The sequence below is a fragment of the Crassostrea angulata genome, chromosome 10 (genome assembly GCF_025612915.1).
Source record: "Crassostrea angulata isolate pt1a10 chromosome 10, ASM2561291v2, whole genome shotgun sequence".
Classification (NCBI taxonomy): Eukaryota; Metazoa; Mollusca; class Bivalvia; order Ostreida; family Ostreidae; genus Magallana; species Magallana angulata.
Window position 1 is genome coordinate 21,571,063 of NC_069120.1, and position 21,351 is coordinate 21,592,413.

A 21,351-nucleotide genomic window follows, 5' to 3' on the forward strand; every position below is an offset into this window, starting at 1 on the left:
GTAATTATAATTACTTTTTCGATTACTTTCGATTACTCTTTACATAAACATATTGTGATGCACATATTGTATGAAAATATGCTCTTCAAGTGTTGTTTATAATACATTTTATAAAATATAAAAAAAAATTGTTTACATTCATTTTTTATGATTTTCCATTTTCACTTAAAATATAATTATTGGTTCAAATGTCATTGAGTATATAATCAAATAATCAGTTCACTCTGTGTTTCACACTTCCTTGCAGAATTTTTTGATTATTTAACCTAGTGTGGCTTAGAAAAATCACTAAGCTACTGACCATTATTTAAAGAGAGACAGAAAGAGAGGGAGAGAAAGAGAGAGAGGGGTTATATATAGTGTCTTTTTTGCCAGAAAGAAAAACAAAAGGGTGTGTAAGTGTCAGTAAGTGTGTTTGTTCTTGCCAGGTAAGAAATGCACAAAGCAGTTAATGAGGTGTGACCACCCTAATCATGTTAAAAAAACCAGTTTAGATAACAATTGAAATAACCCCAACAAGGTTCTATTAAATCAGAACAATTATAAGCTCCAAACCCAATTCATTCAAATCATGAAGCAAGGTTACCTCAAAGTTCTTTGGATATTGCCGATGATATTTTCAAAATCATAAAATTTTAATCTAATTCCTATTGTCGAGAAATTATCAATAACAACAGAATGATTATGATGTTAATGGTGCAAGGTCAAGATTTCATACAAAGTCGTTAACTGATATTAGTGAGCTTCTTACTATCAGACAGTTACTAGTGATTACTGTAACAGTACTGATATCCTTCAAAAACGGACCGTCTCAGGTATATCAACAATGAAAATCAATGGCAGTGTTTTAATTACGACATACCTCAGACACTTTTGTGTCAAAAAAATATCAGACAGTTATCGGCCATATTGGGCCTTAAAACTCTCTGATTTCTTTATACAGAACTGTTTTTGGTATATATCCATTACATATATACCGGCCTTGAAAGTTACGGTCGGTTGCTTTCCGATCGAGGCATGCAGGTTGCACGTACTTCTAATTCATAAAACTACATATTGTAGTAAATTAAATGTGTTTGTAAAAAAAAAATAATAAGGAAACTACAATCAATAAAATATCAAAGACGGTTTATTCTTTGAAAGATTTTTCAAGGTATTTGCATTATCTTGCACAGATAGTGCTGTCCTAGTTCGCGTGAACATCGAATACGTGTGTCGTTCATAAAGAGTGCATATTGCCTGCACCTTAATGTTGAACTAAGTCATACTACATCCAACACAGTAGATAAGTGATAGTAAATCCAAGAAAGTAACAACGTAATGTGGTTTATAAGTTTCTACAAAAGCATTCAATTTTCTTAAGTCTATACTGTCACTGTACGATCTACTACTACAGTGTGTAATTTGCGCATGTGCGATACTATAACAATACGACATAGGAAAACGTTCAACAATGATCGAGGATCTTTGAAATATGTGTGCCTGGATTTCAGTCTGCTCTGTTTCGTCTTTCATTGGATATTCCTTACATATGCTGTGGTTGTCATATTATTTTTGTTCAAAAACGTTTCAACAAATTTCTCCATCCAATCTAACGTGTTCGGTTGAATGAAATACCTGAATGTGGTGAAGCATGAATAGTGCGCGCGTCCTTATATAGGTGGTATGTAGTGAGGAGAGTAACAATAGTAATCGACAACTTATATGGCGGTAGTCAGAGACAAAGGGAAAATAATGCGTAATTCATGTCAGTTTTAAGTTTAGATTCTAGTCTATGTCGAGTCATCGAAATCGAGTCTTCTACCCTCCTGTTAAAAGACTTTTTCTCTAGCTCTCTGTAGAAGCTTAAGTAAAGATGATTTATTTACTGTGGTTTCATTATTATTCAAGGGTATCAATTCTCGTGGATAAAGTGAAAATCCCGGTTTCAGGGATATAGTTATTTGTGGCCATTGACCCTATTAATACAACATGTTAATAGAAATTGCACTTCAATGAACATTTAATTGCGTGAATCAACTTAACAACGAAATCAACGAAAATTGGTATTGAAATAATATTAATGAAACACAGTTAGCACAATAGATGACAAGAAATCTTGGAAGCTTTTACTTTGCTCATGACAATTTTTCGAAAAAAAGGCCATTTTTGATATGACTTGGACAAGATCTTAATCCAGACTGCACAAGTATTCAGCTTTGACTATAGGCTCTGAATCTAGCATAAATTGGAGTATCAACTATGGGCTTCTGACACACAAAGCAGTATGACTGGTACTTGTGGTTTGTGGTTTGGCAGTGGTTGATTGTTTAATAATGGCAAACAATTAATATTAATATAAATTAAAATTACTATATTGTATCAAGTAAGTGTTTCCATACATGCCAGTTGTTGGTAAACTTTGTATTTGAAATTACTGACATGAAATATATTTTTCAAATTTGTATTTCTTATATAATTAAAATAACAGCCCTAATTGACTAGGCAGTATATCTTTTTTAAGACAGCAAAATAAATATTGTTTTGTGTACAAAATTATAAAGTTTACAACTTTATTGTCTTTTGACAATGGGAGTTCACCCAATAAAATATAATCAAGAAATTAACAGCAATGTTAAAAAGTTCACCGTGATATGAAGTTGGTTGGTCACGTGATCAAATCCTGTGAAGCCCGAAGGACTTCTCAGTAGATTTGATCACGTACATGTACCAACCAATTTCATATCCCGGTGAACTTTTTAACATTGCTGTTTATTACTTATATTTACGTTTGAAAAAGACAAATCGTTCAGAACTGTTATAATTACCGAGATTTTATGCGATAAGCGCGTGCTATGATCATTGTGACGTCATGAAAAAGTTCATATAGGATTGAACGTTTTTGTGAAGCGGTTTATAAAAAAGCGTAAACTGTTTCAAACCATTTAATATCGTATAAAACAAATAAATATTGAATTCATTGCTTATAATTTAATTTTTTTTCCTCTTCATTGTACATAAAAACGGTCACTTGACCCTTAATATGACGTAAAATTGTACAAAATTCAAACGTAACGTCAGGTGTTTTGATACTTTTTGACTATAGTCTTACTATGACGTAGGCAACATTCTTTAAACGATATAAAATGATTTTTTTTAGCCAATCAGAAAGTGCGTTACAACCAGAATTAAATTATAGTTTCATATAAGGAAATGCATTTGCAAATGTAAATATATGAAATTGAAACCAATAGAAGTTGATTGGTAAATATGCATGCTCAGGTTCCTCCAAATTGTTGATATTTTTTTTTTTCTCCGTATACTTAGGCACTGGTATTTTCAAGGATGAACCATGATTATCTGAGGAATTTTTATTTTATTTTCATATAGCAAATATGGGAAAACTTGCCACAAACCATGCTGGTGCCGAAATGTTAAAAGTTGCAAAATAGTTTTTCAAGTTTTCCCTTCGTCAGCCTTTCTCCTCTCTGTTTTCTTTTTTAATATGGTGTCTCTTGCTCAGTATACAATTATAATGTTTGGATTATGTCATTCTGATACAATTCAACACATCTATATTAAGGTGAATTGATTTTTTAATGAACTTAAAGAAAAGAAAGAGAGAGATAGAGACATGTATATCTTCAGTAATTTTTACAAATTTTCATGACATTTTTTGTCAATTTTTAAACATGTTCACATTGATAGTTATTAATAATCAAGATGCAATTGCCTGAGATTTAGCGGCAATACCCGTAAACCAAATGTCGCATTTTATTAAAATATTTTTAGTCAATCAGGAATTAATATTACTGACAGAAATACTTTAAATTAATCTGCACGAATAATGTGTTACACATAAGACTTTACAATTATGGGTTTTCCAACAAGGCCGTTGTAAGTCGCAGTAACCACAGGAGCGACGTGGTACAAACGTATCAAAGAGAAGCACCGCGAGGGACTATTTCTTAAACTGCCCTCTGTTGTAAAATCTCTATAACTACTAAGTCTGAATCCCCCTCCTCTGTTTTTCTACACAACAATCTGTCTACATATAGAACCATTTTAACAAGGCCTTGGACTTTCAGTAGGACGTAACTATTTATTTCTTGCGTCAAAACAAGTTGAAAATAACGAAAATATTCACCAATTGCGTAGTTTTAGCTCAAAAGCCAGACAAATCTTGTTGATTTCAAATAGCAATGGTGTCGCCAGCAATGAAATAGACAGGCCTACGTCATATTGCTGTTGGACACCAACTACCCAAAATCCAAGCTCTTGTTAAAATGGTTCTACTTGTATGTTGATCAAGCGGGAATCCACACCTGTAACGGGATCCACCCCTCTGACTTAGAGTGACAGCACCCTTACTATATATATTTTTGTTCCACTCGGTGTTGACGTTGACTGTATCAAAATCATTTTAAACGACAAACATGTTTTTAACATTTGATTTTAGAAAAAGTCTGTATAAATTTTCTATCAAGATTTTTTTCCTCTTGTGTTTGTGTACGTTATGTCTAGCTGTCAATTTCAATTTTAGCTGTCACGTGACCATGAAAGTAGACATAAAAAGTGACCGATTTAATGATGCACTTATTACAATATTTATCAGTGCTGTTTGGTTTTATAGCGGGTTAGGCTCTAATTTTCAACGAAAAATACCGGTAATAAATACTGGGTTTATTCAAAATTTCTTATTCATTTCCTTGCTTATTTAACAGTTGAGCTATTCATAATTACTGATCTATTCATAATTAATTTTTTACAGAAAAAGTATCAAGACCTTCATCGGTGATATGTGAAATCATCAATGAACCTGCAACGTTATGTCAGCCATTGCCAAGCTCTCATTCCGTGCTGTTATCACTGTTCAACTATTTTTTATTTGCGCATGGATATTTTACTATACAAGAGATTATACCTTTATTTCTCAACAACCATTCAGTAAGTATAATACTTTTACAATCATCATGTTTTTCTTTATATATTATTTTTCTTCGCCACAATTGCATAATTATAACTATAATATTTTAATGTTTAACATTTTATATTCGAATATAAATGTACATGTATATATAGTTAAAAAATCAGTTAAAAATCTTTAGCGATCTGAAAAAAATATTAAGGACTTGTAATTTTTCTTAATTTTACAGCTAATGAATACATGTAAACAGTTACTAGTAGAAACTAACAAAATCAACTAAATTAAATGTATTTTTTCGATAACGCTATTGACAAATCCTACACTTCTTACTTCCAATAGGTTGTGCAAATAAAAAGTTCATCCAAAGAACAGGAAAACGACGCATTAATTAGTATTTTAATATCTTATTACATAGAGCTCAATTTTAAAAATCCTCGTTAACTAGATATAACTAGACAGTTAATTATTAAAATTCAATGATAGCATTGATAAAAAATTGATATACATTTAGGCATTTTCGATTTTTTTGCATTATATGTGATACAAGTATAAGAAAAGTAGGTAAGGTAAAACCAATAAAACTCTGCCAAACACTGAATAAACGATCCAAACTTTACTTTTTATTAAAGAGCTACCGAAATTCATTTGATGAAAAAAGTCACAAAAATTAGTCAAAATTTTCTTCTTTTTTTACCATTTTTTTTTCGATACAGAGAGTTTTAATTTTAAAGTATAAATATGTTAAATGTTATCACTGATTATTAATTTTTATAAAAATTTGATATTTTTAAAACAATTACTCTAATATTCAGGTTTATAATAATCCAATCTTTGCTAGTCACTTCCTTAGTAAAATTCATCCTTATATATATATAATTATTTCTTATATAATTACAAAGACAACAACAGCATTGTTCATTTAAATGCTGGAAGAGAAGAAGAGAGAAACAAGATGTACATTTATGTAGAATCTGCAAAAACAGACGAGAGAAATAAAAGCTACACCAATTCAGATTCTACCGAGACTGAAGAGAGAAAAAAGACGTATACCTTGCTAACTTCATACTTTGGTAACTTAGTTCATTTAAAAATGTCTTCAAAACATGGCTTCAAACTAATGATATAGTCAGTCAATATTTTATAATAATATAAGAAAAAAATTGCTTATATTGAAAAAGATGCATAAATGCATAAAATGTAGTTGGTACATCGTAATTGCATTTTGCAAACATTTCTTGTATATCAAAAAACCTAATACACTTATTTATAAGTTGAGATCAAAACTTGAATAACGGAAACATTTCTAATTGTACTGTTGCAGAGTACAACTACACAACAACTACAGATAAAGCAGATGGTGCACTTAAAAAATGCCAACTAATTCCTTCCGGGTTAGGTATCATAATGACTCTATTTCCTTATCTATAACGACCATCATGCAATGTAACACATCATAATTGAAGAATGAAATTGTATCCTAAGTAACAGCGATTTTTTTTATCGTTCATATTATAACAATCTTAGAACTAGAAAATTACTTATAAAAGACAATCAAGAACATATGTTTGTTATGTTGAATAGTTACAAAATATTTTTCCATGATTTTGCACATAATATCTTTAATATAGCTTATGTGAAAGCAAAGGTTTACTCTATTTTTTTTATTTCAAATACACAATAGTTGGGAAATTAAAAGTCGATAAGACACCACAGACCATGGAGGCCATTGAAAAGAAATATGAAACGATAAAGGACGGCAAATATAAGCCAAAAAACTGTACAGCTCGACAGAAAGTAGCCATACTCATTCCATTTCGTGATAGGGAAAGTCATTTAAGAATTTTTCTGAACCACATGCACACCTTTCTTATGAAGCAGCAACTTGAATATGGAATATATGTCGTGGAACAGGTAACCATACTTTCTTTTGGGAAATTCATTTTTTTAATTTTTTTTTATTTTTATATTATTTGTAGCTAAAAAATGATCTGTTTTAAAAATCAGTTCATTATTTCCAATTTCCAACAACCAACAGCATGCATGTAATTCTAAAGAAATTTTTCTATTATATTTCTTTTAAATCAGTAAGAGAGAGTCTTTATTAACCCCCCACCCTCCTCCGAAAGCTCAAGTGAGCTTTTCTGATCACATTTTGTCTGTCATCCGTCCGTCTGTCTGTAAACTTCTCACATTTCAAAACATCATCATCAGAACCACTGGACTAATTTCAGCCAAACTTTGCACACAGCACCTTTAGGCAATGAGGAATGAAAATTGTGGAACAATGGAACCACGCCCTTTTTGAATGGGAAATAATGAGGAATTATTGGAAATTGAACTGATTTTAGAAATGTTCAAAATCTATATATATATATATATATATATATATATATATATATACACATAAAGCACAGAGATATTCACCTTTTTGGAGCTCCACCTCCGCCCCGGCCGGGGCTTGAACTCACGACCTCTGGAACCCATTCTCCTAGCAGTGAGCGGCCACCGCGCTAACCACTGGGCCATCTAGGCAAGACAAAAATCTTGCTTTCGATGACGAAGGGAAACTAGCGCGCTGGTCGCTCACTACACGGTCGTTTGAGATACAGGTGGATTGCAGTTAAACGACAATTTGAGAGGATCGGGACGATACACATTGCATAGATATATACAAATAATAAGCACAAACATTGCAATTGCATTATTTGTATATATCTATGCAATGTGTATCGTCCCGATCCTCTCAAATTGTCGTTTAACTGCAATCCACCTGTATCTCAAACGACCGTGTAGTGAGCGACCAGCGCGCTAGTTTCCCTTCGTCATCGAAAGCAAGGTGTTTTGTCTTGCCTAGATGGCCCAGTGGTTAGCGCGGTGGCCGCTCACTGCTAGGAGAATGGGTTCCAGAGGTCGTGAGTTCAAGCCCCGGCCGGGGCGGAGGTGGAGCTCCAAAAAGGTGAATATCTCTGTGCTTTATGTATATCTTTATCATTCACTATGGGCAGGTATATGTCAATTTGAGAGTTATTGCAATGTTTGTGCTTATTATTTGTATATATATATATATTAAAATCTTCTCAGAAAATAATCACCCAGAACAGCTGAAACCTGTGTGGAAGCATCCTCAAGTATTGTAAATTCAAAGGTTGGAAAATCATGATCCCCGGGGGTAAGGTGGGGCCATAATGGGGAGGGATCAAATTTTTACAAAGGAATACTAGATGCTGTCATTAGACAGTAATTCCTGCACCAAGTATTTACCCTAAATAACACTGTTTTGCACCAGTTTAATTAAAAATGAAGGCCACATGCAGGCTCCGGTCATACATTTAAAAATAATAATTTTCATAACTGAAGGATGAGATCCCTTCCCATATGATATACACGTACATGAGCAGCACTGTATGTGCAATTTGGGGTTGAACTGTTTGCAGTAAATTTTCAGTTAATCAGTAATCTTAACATTTCATGTCATAGAAAGTATAATAGTCTATATAATTATTACAAACAAAATTAAAAATTAAATTATGCCCCCTCCCCGTGGCGAATGCCGGGTTTAGATGTGCTTTTGTGTGTCATGTACATCATCGCGTGCACAGATTTAGAGAAAGGGGTGGGATTATGTCCCCTCCCCGTGGCGGTTGCCGGTTTTAGATGCTTTTTGTGTCATTTTACGTCAAATTGTATATAGATTATGCCCCCTTGGAGACACTCTGACATTCTGATGTGGAGTATAAACATTTATAATTTGAATATTTTATTGTTATTAATTTTAATTTGTCAATGGATATTAGTTATTGATCCCAAGGTAGAAATATGACCTCTGATCATATCTCAATAGATCATTTGTCAAGTATGCAAGGTGTAATGTAATTTTTTTAAGAATAACATTTTTTACCAGTTAATAAAAGTTTTTAGACAATCATATTATATATTTTTTTAATTTTAACAGATCATTCGACAATTAAGGGGGGGGGGGGGGGGAGAGAGAACAGTTTATATTTGAGTTTGTTTGGGAGTGGGGGTTCCAAGTCATATATTTGGCAATTTTTAAATGTAATTTAAAATAAGACTAATCCATACTACAGTCATGAACATGAATAGTACAGAACAAAACAAAGACTTATACATGTATATATATATACATAGGAAGTATTACAAAACACAGATGATTGATCTATATCTGGGTTCTTAAATTGGATCATATATCATGTACATATTATTTCATTGTTTCTTTGTTCAAGGCATTTCAGATGGTATGTAGGTCATGATCCTAAGTGCTCTTTCCTGATATTATCAAATATCATAAAAACCATTGAAATCCCCACTTTAATCCAAAGATGTCATGGCGCATCAGATCATTATGGTATGTAAGTCATGACCCTAAGAGGTCATCCTGACCCCCTTAGATTCAGAAATTGTCAATTATCTTTAGATTATTGATGTTTGATGATCCTATCTCTACTTAATCTTTATTATTATAATAAGTCTCCCGAATGAAATTTGGAGACTATTGTTTTTGTACGGTTCTTAATACATGTATTATTATTATTCTTCGTCTTCTTCTTTTTCTTCTTCCCCGCTCTGAACTTGTTTCTCAGAGATGGCTGAACAGAATTTTACAAATTTAACTCTAGGATACAATAGGCCTGCATATTTAGTTGTGCATCCTGGGTTTGGTTTTTCTCATTTTGGGTTAGACAACCACTTTTCGGGGGGGGGGGGGTCAAAAGGGTGTGGGACCTTACATTGAACCTTGTAGAAAGAATAGTAAACTCTATTGTAAATGGTAACTTGAAAACAGACAAAGATAATTTTATAGGGTTTTCATAATCATATATTGCCCGTTACTGGCAATATATAGGGTTTATTAGATCTGACCCCTGGGGTCACCCCCACCCCCATGAGTTAGAAATTACCATATATCACAGAAACTGTCATAATCATGACCCCTAAGTTCTAGGATTCCTTTTAATCAAATGTTAAAACTCAATACTACATTTGATTGCTCTCAATATTTTAAAAACTTTAATTGAAATTATAAACATCATTTTCAAGCAATTAATGAAATTTAGAGTTTTAGAAAGTTTCATGAAAATAGTAAACTGTTGACTAAGCGAATATATTTGTCAATCTTCTTTTTAAAAATCTATCGTAAGAGGTAAGAAAAATATATCAGTTTTAGATAAATCATATCACTAACTTGTTGCAAGAAACTAGTATCAGTTCTATTATCTAAGTCAATACATAGATCAATCCAACCACACTTTGCAAAAGTTTGATCATGGTCGCCATCGTTGGAGAAAAAGTATAAAACTTTATTATATTATATCCAAAATCTGTTTTCTTCTTGTATTTGTATTACCGCAGTGTGGGGTTACCCATTCATCGAATGAATAAATTTAATCTGTAGAAATTCATCACAGCATAGACCGCCTACATATTCGATAGCATAAAAAGGGACTTTATGGTCTTTCCATTTTTGCCATTTAATCAACCCCATATAGGGAAACAACTTCTGCAAACTGTTAATTGGTCTATTCAAGTCAAAGTTGAAACCAAATTTCTGGTATAAACTGTTCATTGTCGTGCAGTTTCTTCCGTGTCAGTGCATTAATACCGGAAATTTCATTTTTAATTGATGAACAAATAAAACATTGTTTTGATTTCTTTTTTACCTAATGCATTACCTGAAATAATCATTTAGATTAATACATGTATTGTTTATTTCTGAAGTCCTTAAAAGTAAGGAAATAACTTATATTAGGTTTTTAGAGAAAGAGAGAGAAAATATATTTTATTCTTGAGATTGATAAACATAACCTTTTAAAATCCATTTACTAGCACCTTAAATTCGAGGCGATTAATTCATACAACTGCTATACGGTACAAACAAATTAGTTACTCAAAAAATCCTTATTGATGCTATACCATTATATATGACGAAACCGTCTATTCTCTATTTTAACATGTCAGAACTCTAAACTTTATTAATGTTGAAAATCATTTATTCATTTTGTCTTTATCGTCAGCAACTTCCATACAATATCCATGTTACAATGTCAATACCATGTTGAACTTCCGGAATAAAATAAAATGCCAGGAAAAGTGTTTTAAATGATGTCACAATCGATTCAAATTTGCAAGATTGATATGATTTTTAAAAATTTGATTAAATGAACTTTTTCTAAAAGAGTTAAAATGAAATACATAGAAATTGAAAATAAAGGGGAAGGAAAGTCAAAAACATATTTTCTTTAAATTAAAAAAGTGGTTTAAAGGGGCATGGTCACGATTTAGGTCAAATTCTTTTATTTAAATTATTTTTTACAATGCTTTAGAAATGCATTTCTAATTATCAAATGAAATTTGAGAGCCAGTCTTTATTTTAAGAAAGAGACAGAGCTCACAAATCTGTGTCATGTAAACAAGGCTCGTGTCCTGTTTTTGTTTACATAGGTTCAATATACCAATAGAAACATTTTGTCGAGCTGATTTTTCTATCTTCTTATTCATTTTAAGCATAGATAAACAGTTCTTAACGTTTAACACATTCATTCTAGGTCTAGAATTGAAATTTTCACTCGAACATTGAAAATGTAAACAAAAGCGATGACGTCGCGCACGGTGTTGGTGTTAAAATGTCCTTTCAGGGTGCGCGCACAGTATTTGACTATTTTTAAAAACAAAAATTTGGACATATGTAATTTTATATACCGATCTGTTCGAATGTATACGGACTTCAACAAAACATGTAATAAAATGTAGGAATTTTTTTTTATATTTCATAAATCGGTGTTAAAAACTGAAATTTTTTTTAGAAATAGCATGTAGATAGGTAACACTTTTTGGGTACATATCTCAAATAAACAACAGTATCTCGGTGAACTTTAATTTTGGGAGGGAAATTTTTGGTGGACTTATTATTTTGATAATGTAACAGATATACGTCATAGCGTTTTTGACGTAATCAATGCCAGGAATCGACGCCGGATCAAAGAATTCCCAGAATGAAGTTGTAGATGCGTAAAAAATCCTCGAAAATGGCCAGGGCAAGATGAGTTAATTACCAAAATATGAATTGTGACTCAGGAACTAGCAATGATCTATTGTATTTTTTTTTAAATATATGACTTTTTAAAAAAAATTTAAGAGAAATTGTTTCTGTGTAAAATTTTCGTAATATATATTTTATAATAATTTAATTTTCTATGATAAAAAAATCGTTATGCTAGAGTTTATTCAAGACACGTGTCACAAGAGTTACATTTCACAGTCGAACGTTATGCGTAGCATGGCGATCACAAGTATCATGCCCATTAAAAAAAATGTTGGCTATATTTCATAATAATAGAAATCATTTTAGAATGTGCATTTTCATAGGTTGTATAGCCATTGAAAAGAAGCAAATGTGTCCGCAAATTTTCTTAATAGAAACATTTTAAAATGTCAACATGAAATGTCACACTTTCATAAAAACACATTAAACTACATAAGCAATGAAAAGAGAAAGTAACTTAGACACTTCTTTTAAAAAGTCGCGCAGAAAATTCACAAAAATGAATAGCAGTTAGAAATGTGCTTTTTCTCCCAAACAATTCAATGCCAAATATACAAGTATTGCGAATAAAAATAATTGATTTTTAGAAAAAAAATGATGTCAACATCATATGTCACGGGCACGTAAAATGACGCAAGGACTTAAACGTTACGGCATGCAGTATGTGTGCGGGTTTTTATTCTTCATAAAAACAGTTTTAGAGAAAATAATAAATAACTACAAATTATTTTGTGAAGAAGGTAGCAAAAGTATAAAAATAATAATAATAAAATATAGGAATAATAAATAAAAGACAAAATTGATTTCAAATATCTGAACTTAACCGGTCGAATTAATTTTTTTTTTACGAATAAGATATAGACGACATGGGTACATGTAAAATGACGCAATGACGTTAAACGTGATGCGACGATGAACATGTATTTTGATGATTTCAACGGGATCTTTGACTGCTACACTACGAATTAACATTAATGAAGAAAAACGGAAACATAGAAAGGTAGAACAGACTCGGGAATGAAGGAGTTTTGTATATCATTTTTTGAATCAAGAGCTATTCTTTACAATACATGACTAATTTCAGAGGAAGTTCATTTAAGAATTTAAGAAAAAGAATTGAAAGCTGTGAGCGAATCGCATGCTTTTGAACATTGATATTTCTTACAAATATTTATTTACATGTATATAACAGTTTTGAAATATAAAATCTCTTACATGTGGACAAAAATCAATTTAACGGTCTTATTTTTTAATTTATTTGTATGTTGTGGTTAATGAAATGTATCATTACGTTATGAGTGAAAATGACGTTTTTGACGTTTTTTTACGTTACCGAAATTAACACCAACACCGTGCGCGACGTCGTTGTTTACATGGCTAGGAATTGTAAGCTCTGAAACTCCTTTTTACTGACTCAACAAATGACAAATAAATTTTGGTTGCCTATTAAGAATGCCTCACTAATGCATTGTAAACATTAAAATCGGAAAAACAATTTTTGACTAAAATCGTGACATGCCCCTTTAAATCATCACGTGGTCATGTTGTTTTGAAAATAAACCTCATAATAAAGCTTTAATGCGCGTTTGAAGTTGGAGAAATCGGATTTACTGGCTGACATGATGTATAACTCTTTCGTATTGAAAATGAGAACAAGTATTCCTTTTAAAGGAATGATCGGCAATGATATAATTATAGATAGCTAGAAGCAATCAACATGATCAGTTTGATGTAAAATAATTTAAAAAGTACTATATTTTTACAAAATATAGAATATTTTGAATCTGTACACCATAATTTCATTATTATAAACCGTCAACAAATTTAATTTTGAAATAAATTTGGGGAAAGCCGTTTGTAAACTCCTTGTCTAGTTTTATATTTTGAACGTAATTATTAAATGTTAATATATCTTCTTCTTCTTCAGAATACTAGGTAGGGCTCTTCGTATGCAAGGAAAGAGGTGTATTAAAATAATTTAATGCGACTGAAAAACATTGAATACCATCATAACTTGCTATTGAGGTCGCATTATAACGTAACCTTGTTTATAAATCAAGCAGTCTTCCTAGCTACTATTATGCATTATTATGCCTTCTGTCAGTTTGTCACTCTATATTCAATACTCATCTATTTTCGCATAGTATCAAAGGTTTCAAATAGCGTAAGCATACTATGCCGAAATAGAGCACGGTATATGTTGAATACTTGTGCCGACAGCGGTATTCGAACTCACGACGCTAAAATCATTCCAGCATGAAGCCCAACGCGTTACCGCTACGCTAAATTAGCCGCTATTATTAACTATGGTATTTATATATATAAAACGTAGATATATACGACTGACATCAAGCAATTAAAATTATTAATTTTTCCAAAAACACTTCATCATTGACGGTAATTTTAAAGTTAAAGTTTATTATAAACTTTTGAACAAATTGAACATTTTTCAAAGAAATTCTACATGAGAATGACAAAAACGCTTTTTTGAATGACGCTTGATAAAGAATGTACAAGAAAAAAATTCAATGAGATTTCGTCTGCTAAACATTTCGAGTTTTCTTGGTAAGGCCAAACGTCTCACATTTCTTGAAAAGAACACAAACCTTTGTTGACCTTTTATTGTACAACAACTTGTTGATTAAATAAACAATCAAATTAATTGATTAATTTGAAAAAAACAAAACAAACGCTTGCTTTCCCGGTGATTATTTTTAGGGACTTGCCAACACTCGAACGTCACAGCTACTTATAGCAAAGTACGTCAGTTTATTCAACAGTCGGCATAATAATAACAATAGTGTTGTGTTGTGCATGTACTATGCCTAAATAGTAGTCAGGGTTTGATACATAGTGCACTCGCCTCCGGCTCGTGCACTATGTATCAAACCCTGACTACTATTTAGGCATAGTACATCACAACACTATTATATAAACATCAATAGATCGAGGTCAGTTCATGGAGCATCTTCTTATGATCGAGGTCAGTTCATCGAGGTCAACTGCATTACTGAATGAATTTTTCGATCGAAATTCTTACGCGTGAGACAAAATGTGCATTCTTGAATTAACAGGTCGAACTGTATTTAATGTTTGTTTGCATCTCTTAAGGTAAATGAATTGAAATAAAATTGAGTAAAATGATATATAAATACTAAACCAAAGTTTCAAGTTTTTATAAGAACTACGTATGCACGCGGAATGTGTGCGCACGTGGAAGCATTTGCCGGATGCCTCATATGGACACAACAGTGATCGGCCAAAGCCGATCACAAAAATAATCAATTATTTTAACGTCACACTATCTATTCCGGTTTGGTTTGTATATACAATGTACATGTATACAGCTAGTGCTCTGTAAAACGCTGGTTTATGCCTTTCTGTTGCTCAAGTACTCGACTGAACAAAATTGATAATGTTTAGGTTCACACGTCAATCCAAAGAATTAATACATGTATGCATAAATATATGCATTTTTATCAAATATAGGACAGCTGTTAATTTGTTAATTTGCTATCATTCAAAGTTGGAAATGACCTTGAGTTAATTTTTTTTCCAAGTCAAGCTCTGAAAAACTGCTAACTGAAAAAGTATGTTATAAATGTAATCGGGATGTTTTAAGTATATTCTCTCAAGTCGGAATATTACATGTACCATGTCGAGAAAACGATGGAAAACATTTTCTTCGATACTTAGCATCCGTTGACCCCGACATCTTGACACCAACTTCCGCTTTACGTGCTCCGTTTGACGTTGGTTTATAATTTAGTGGAAAGTCAAAGGTGAAAGAACAGTCTCAAATCGATATTGTTTCAAATTTTTCGGAACTTGTCATCTAGAGCGAATATCATGATTTGTTAATACTGATGCTATATTGATAAAACCAAACCGGAATATATGGTGCGACGTCAAAGATTAAAGTTCAATGACAGCTACCATAGTGGCGGGAAATTTCAATTAAGGTGGAAAAAGTCAATCAAATAACATTGTTTGATTATGAAAGATTTAATCATAAATAACCTGTACGTATGTCAAATAAGCGAGAAATTTCCAGTTTGGGGATAAAAAATGAATATCTAAAAATTCAATTCAGTAAGTAACAACAAAAACCCCTTCAGGATTCGAACTCGGGATGTACGGATCTCAAGCCCGACACTTTATCCACTCGGCATTGGAGTAAGTGACATGTTATTGTCGATAAAATCCTTTTAATAAAACGAATTGTCGTTTCGATCAGAGGTCAGCCATTTTGTGATGATGTGTTATTCCACCTTAAGCGATCGATTTTCTTGATTCATTGTCTCGGGGTTTTTATTGAAAATAAATACGATTTACAATTATACGAGTAGTAGATGATAATTAAATGATTTATTGTACAACATATTTTAGTTTCCTTCCCCTTTATTAACGACACATTACTAGCTTTAAATTCAGTAAAAGGCGGCATGAGTTTTACTGTGTATGACACTGATATCTAAAAGTTAGAAAAAAACTAAGACAACTAAGGGCATACGGGGATCGTCGGTCAAAATGGTATATAATTACCTTCTCAATCAAGGAATGTATAACTGCCCGTTTTCCTACCTTCCCTGCAACCTGGTATATACATGTACATTACTTACCCCTAGTTACATGTACCAGATTGTGGTTCTGTCCCCGCTTGTATGCTGACGACATGGGGCTAAGCGTGACAGGCTTAAACACTTTTATAATGAATATTTTTTGCGTATTTCTTAAAACTTTCGTATAACATCCCGACCACGCTCTCTTGCGTTTTTTGGAAAATTAATGGAGACAACAAGGTAATGAAACATTCGCCAGTAAGAAATTGAAACATCGGATACATATCAAAATGGTATCAGAAAGGAACACTCAGTGTCAATCACTCTGCCATAAAGAGTCTGGCGTCAGCTGTCTGTTTATTAATTAGAGAGTTAATAAGGCTTTAGAACTAGAGTGTATTTTGATGTATAAATTTGTTTTAATATACCGAAAAATTATTTTCCGTCCCAAGAGATATTAATGATTATATAATCATATAGGAAGTAAAAAAATGTACAATTATCTTTTTCGAATTCAGACTAAGGGTCTTGAATTCAATCGAGGTTTCCTGTTTAATGTTGGATTTAAAGAAGCTCTCAAAGACTCAGACTACGACTGCTTTGTGCTTCACGATGTGGATCTTCTCCCGGAAAACGACCACAATATCTACACCTGTCCTGTTGACCATCCAAAACATTTAGCTGTTGCCTCTGAGAAATGGCAGTACAAGTAAGGGTTATGGGTTTTTTCTCAATTATATATCTTTTTATCTTTTGCAGATTCATCTGTTAATATGATGAAATATAACTAAACATGTATTTATTTTTTACAAAACTTTATTTCAGATTGCCATACACGTCCTATTTTGGTGGTGTTTCGGCCTTGACACGAGAACAATATGAAGCTGTCAATGGGTTTTCAAATGAATTCTTTGGTTGGGGTGGTGAGGATGATGATTTTTACAACAGGTTTGTGTTTTTTCTTCACATTATAAAACAGTCTTCTGCAAAAGAAGAATAACAGTATCGTAAAGAGGCCGAACACATGACAACAAAAATAAATCTAAAATTGGTTTACCCTCTAATGCTGAAATCAAAGAGTAAAACACATATCTTACATTATAACGTACTTTCGTTTTTAAGATTCTTCGATACCAAAACTGTAAATTGTAAATCGTCAATATGATACATCAGAAGATGACTTCAACCCCTCCCCCTTTTCAAAAGCTTCAACTATGGCCTGGCCTGGGCAGTGAATTCCACAATTTAATTTTTGGACATTATGGACATAATACAATGTAACAATGCATGACTTTCTCTCTCTCGACTATGATAATACTGAAGAAAATATTTCAAATCGATATATTTTCATTATTTGGCCATATTTGACAGCCCTAGTGCCTAAACCACTTTTCCAGTGCCCATGGATTTCACAATTAAGGTAGAGAAATTCATTACCATGCATTTAGTTTTTATTAAATATATATGGGGGTTGAGAAGAAGATTTTCTAAGATTTAATATATTTTACTATATTGCCATGTTAGCCCCAACCAAGGGTCTGAACCCCTGACCTCGGGGCCATTAATTTCACAATTCTGGTAGAGGACTTAATTGACATTATCACAATGAACTTATTTTCCCCCACATGTGTGGTAATAAAGAAAAGGATTTTTCAAGTTTTGCACTCTTTTTGCATATTTGGCCCCGCCTATGAGACCCCGGGGTGGTAAAATCATGATTTTCATATTTTAGATTTCTCTTACCATATATATACTTCCTTTTAAACATGTTACAACTGGCCTTCTAGTTTTCAAGAACAAAATAAAAATGTAAAATTGTAAACGAACGACGAACGAGGCACGATGACGGACGAAGACCAATTACAGTAGGTCACCTGAATGACTCCGTTGACCAAAAAAAAAAGTCAAAAGTGCACTGCCTCTATATTTATCAATGTGTTTCAACTATGCAGTTTAAAGAAATTTTGATAATTAATATCTCCTATCCATATTCCTGTCTTAAATAAAATTTTCGCTCGTTTACTATTGATTTATTATAAATTATTCATTTCATGCATTTTTTAGACGATTTCTTTAATTAGAATATACTTTTTAAATTTCTAAGAATGTGTATGACTACAATTCAGTTGTTAATATTTTCTTTAATGTCTATAATTGCTTTTGATAATTGTGTATGCATTTTCACTAGATATTGCATGAATGTGTGTGGAGATTTAAAGTTAAAATACACGTGTAAAAGTAAAAAATATTTTACTTTATTATCGGTTTGAAAATTGAAATATACAAATTTATCATTTTCTCCATAGATTGGACCGCTTGTACTCTGTAATAAAACTTATATATATATTCATATTTATTTATTATAATTTAGTTATGTAATCTGTTTGTGTAATCCATGTATACCTTGCAGAGTGGCGTGGTCTCAAATGTCAGTATACCGATCAATAAATGATGTTGGAAGATATTCCGCACTTCACCACAAACCTGCTGTAGCAAATCCCAAAAGGTGAGTTCTTATCTATCTATCTATCTATCTATCTATCTATCTATCTATCTATCTATCTATCTATCTATCTATCTATCTATCTATCGGTACGATTATCTTCAGGTGGTACGTGATGTTTGTGTGCATTGTAATTAAAACTCTTTCACTAGTTTAGAATTTTCAAATCTGACAATAATGAGCAAAAAAAAAATACGTTTTTGGGATAGTAAAAGTTTTAAAACGCCAGCGGGATTCGAACGTATAACTTACAGATTCGAAGGGAAATCCCTAACCCACTGCGCCAAGCTGTTATTGTTCTATTCGGGGAAAGAAACTGTTTTTAAAATTACACTTGATTTTTTTGTTTCGATAATCAATACGTCACAATATGAAGTGTCCTATACCACCTTAATGATACAATAGCTTGTGCTTTTCACAAAAAATTGATTCTGTAGAAGTTAATATTACTTAAGCAATTTTGAAGTTATTTTCAGATCATTTTAACCATTTGTTTATTCTTCAGGATTGATATTATAAGTAAAGGAAAAGAGCGGATGTGGAAAGACGGACTGATCTCCCTTAAATATGGAATAATTCAGAAGACATATAAAAAACTATTCATACATATCATTGTAAAAATCGTCTGAGAACGATTTAAAAAATTATTGTTTAAGAGTATGAAGTGATTTTAAAACATGAAGAACTAACCTCATGTGTATCATCTAATGGAGGCATATTTATATTATTCAACAAATCAACACAGAAGAACCGGCTTTGGAATTTAAAAGGAATTGAAAAGGAAATGATCAGAGAATATTGTTTCAGCATCATACCGCATTACATCGACTTCAAAGATCAAGTAAACTATAAACAAGGATGGGTTGTTTAAAAAGGGGAAAAACGTGGAAAATGAAAACAAGTAATAGGAATAAATAGAAAGGAGAAGGCCATTTTTTAAAATAAAATTTAGCTCTGGCACTTTTGAAGAATGGAACTAATAAATAGTTCTACCTCGACGTATATGTGAAACAGAGGACGAATTAATAGATGTAAAACACTATATTTATGGAAGTATTCGCCACGTTTTATTTTCACGTCTTTTGCCATCTTTGTCTCCAGCGAATTTAAGTCTTGGTGAATTCAAAACTCTTTATAACACTTATTTTCTATACCAATTCTTCTCTTTCCATAATTATTGTTATGCTTGTCAAGTGGGTTGATAATATGATTTGAATTATCTTAAGTTATTATGATTAAATTGTTGAAACATCAAATCAATTCCTATCTTGAAAAGGGTTCTATGTTTAAAAGATATCTGAGAAATCCATTAGTTTATATGTACTGATTGAAAAAAAATATAATTATATAGAAATATTTTTATTGAACATTGTACGGAAAATTCAAGTTTTTGTCATAATTTTCATCTATCCTTATAAATAATTATTAACTGGTTTGTATTCTACACTAATATACCTAGAATTGAATACATGACTGTACTTTGATGTTTTATATTGCAAAGATATATATACACTGTAATACTTCCTAAAATCAGACTTTTCGTTATATTTAAAAGTCTTTTTACCAAAAAAATTGAACTTTATGCAGTGTTCATGAATATTATGTTTTTTTAATGATATGTTGTGTGCATTGTAATACTACTCACTTTTAATTACCTGATATTAATTAAAAATAGAAATTTAGAAGTCGGTGATAATTTTTAGGTTTTTCAAACTTTTGCCCTCAAACTAACTATAATACGATTTTTTAATAAAAATATTGCTGAAATATTGTAAACAAATCATATCTTTCTAAAAAAAAAATTACCATCAAATCTTTAATTTGCAATGGGCCGATTTTGGATATTATTGCCCTTTGTTTTTTGGCAAAACCGTTTGCAAGTGTAGAAGGGCAAACATATATAATGAACCACATGCATGCATTGCTCATGAGGGAACGATTAGAAAACGATATACGTTGTAGAACCGGTGACTATTTCTAATAAAACGGTGTTAAGATTATATGGTTGAAAGATAGACGCTTAATGATTTTTACGGGCTGCTAGAGCCTATTTAAAAAAAATCAAGCAGCCGTGTACATGTATCTGCAGAGCTATAATGAATATTCAAAGCAATATGAGCTGTATTTTTTAGAATTTTTTTTTTTTTTGCTGCAAAAATCTACTAGTATGAAAAGTCTGCATAAAACTTAAGCTCTTATGATAAATGAAATTGAAATTCAAAAGAATCATTAATTTCTTCAGAAGAACAATTTCTCTTCTAAGGAATATATAGCAGATCAATTTTGTACAGGACGACACTAATTCAATTTTGCTTCAAAT

The 21,351-nt window shown here is 31.8% G+C and overlaps 1 protein-coding gene across 1 annotated transcript; it reads left to right on the forward strand.

Annotated features, from left to right (window-relative positions):
* The first annotated feature begins 4,591 nt into the window (after window positions 1–4,591).
* On the forward strand, window positions 4,592–20,742 carry LOC128164749 (beta-1,4-galactosyltransferase 4-like). Its single transcript, XM_052828742.1, has 9 exons — window positions 4,592–4,646; window positions 4,751–4,926; window positions 5,806–5,976; window positions 6,228–6,302; window positions 6,588–6,817; window positions 17,047–17,237; window positions 17,354–17,476; window positions 18,939–19,034; window positions 19,537–20,742. The coding sequence occupies exons 2-9, from the start codon at window positions 4,809–4,811 to the stop codon at window positions 19,658–19,660; spliced, it is 1,128 nt and encodes a 375-aa protein (XP_052684702.1). The 5' UTR covers window positions 4,592–4,646; window positions 4,751–4,808; the 3' UTR covers window positions 19,661–20,742.
* Window positions 20,743–21,351: the final 609 nt, after the last annotated feature.

Bases quoted from the DNA above. Each gene is read 5' to 3' on its own strand.
- LOC128164749 (XM_052828742.1), top strand. From the start codon at position 4,809: ATGTCAGCCATTGCCAAGCTCTCATTCCGTGCTGTTATCACTGTTCAA. The intron at 6,818-17,046 runs GTAACCATACTT...TTTCGAATTCAG, and splicing joins GAATATATGTCGTGGAACAG to ACTAAGGGTCTTGAATTCAA. The intron at 19,035-19,536 runs GTGAGTTCTTAT...TTTATTCTTCAG, and splicing joins GCTGTAGCAAATCCCAAAAG to GATTGATATTATAAGTAAAG.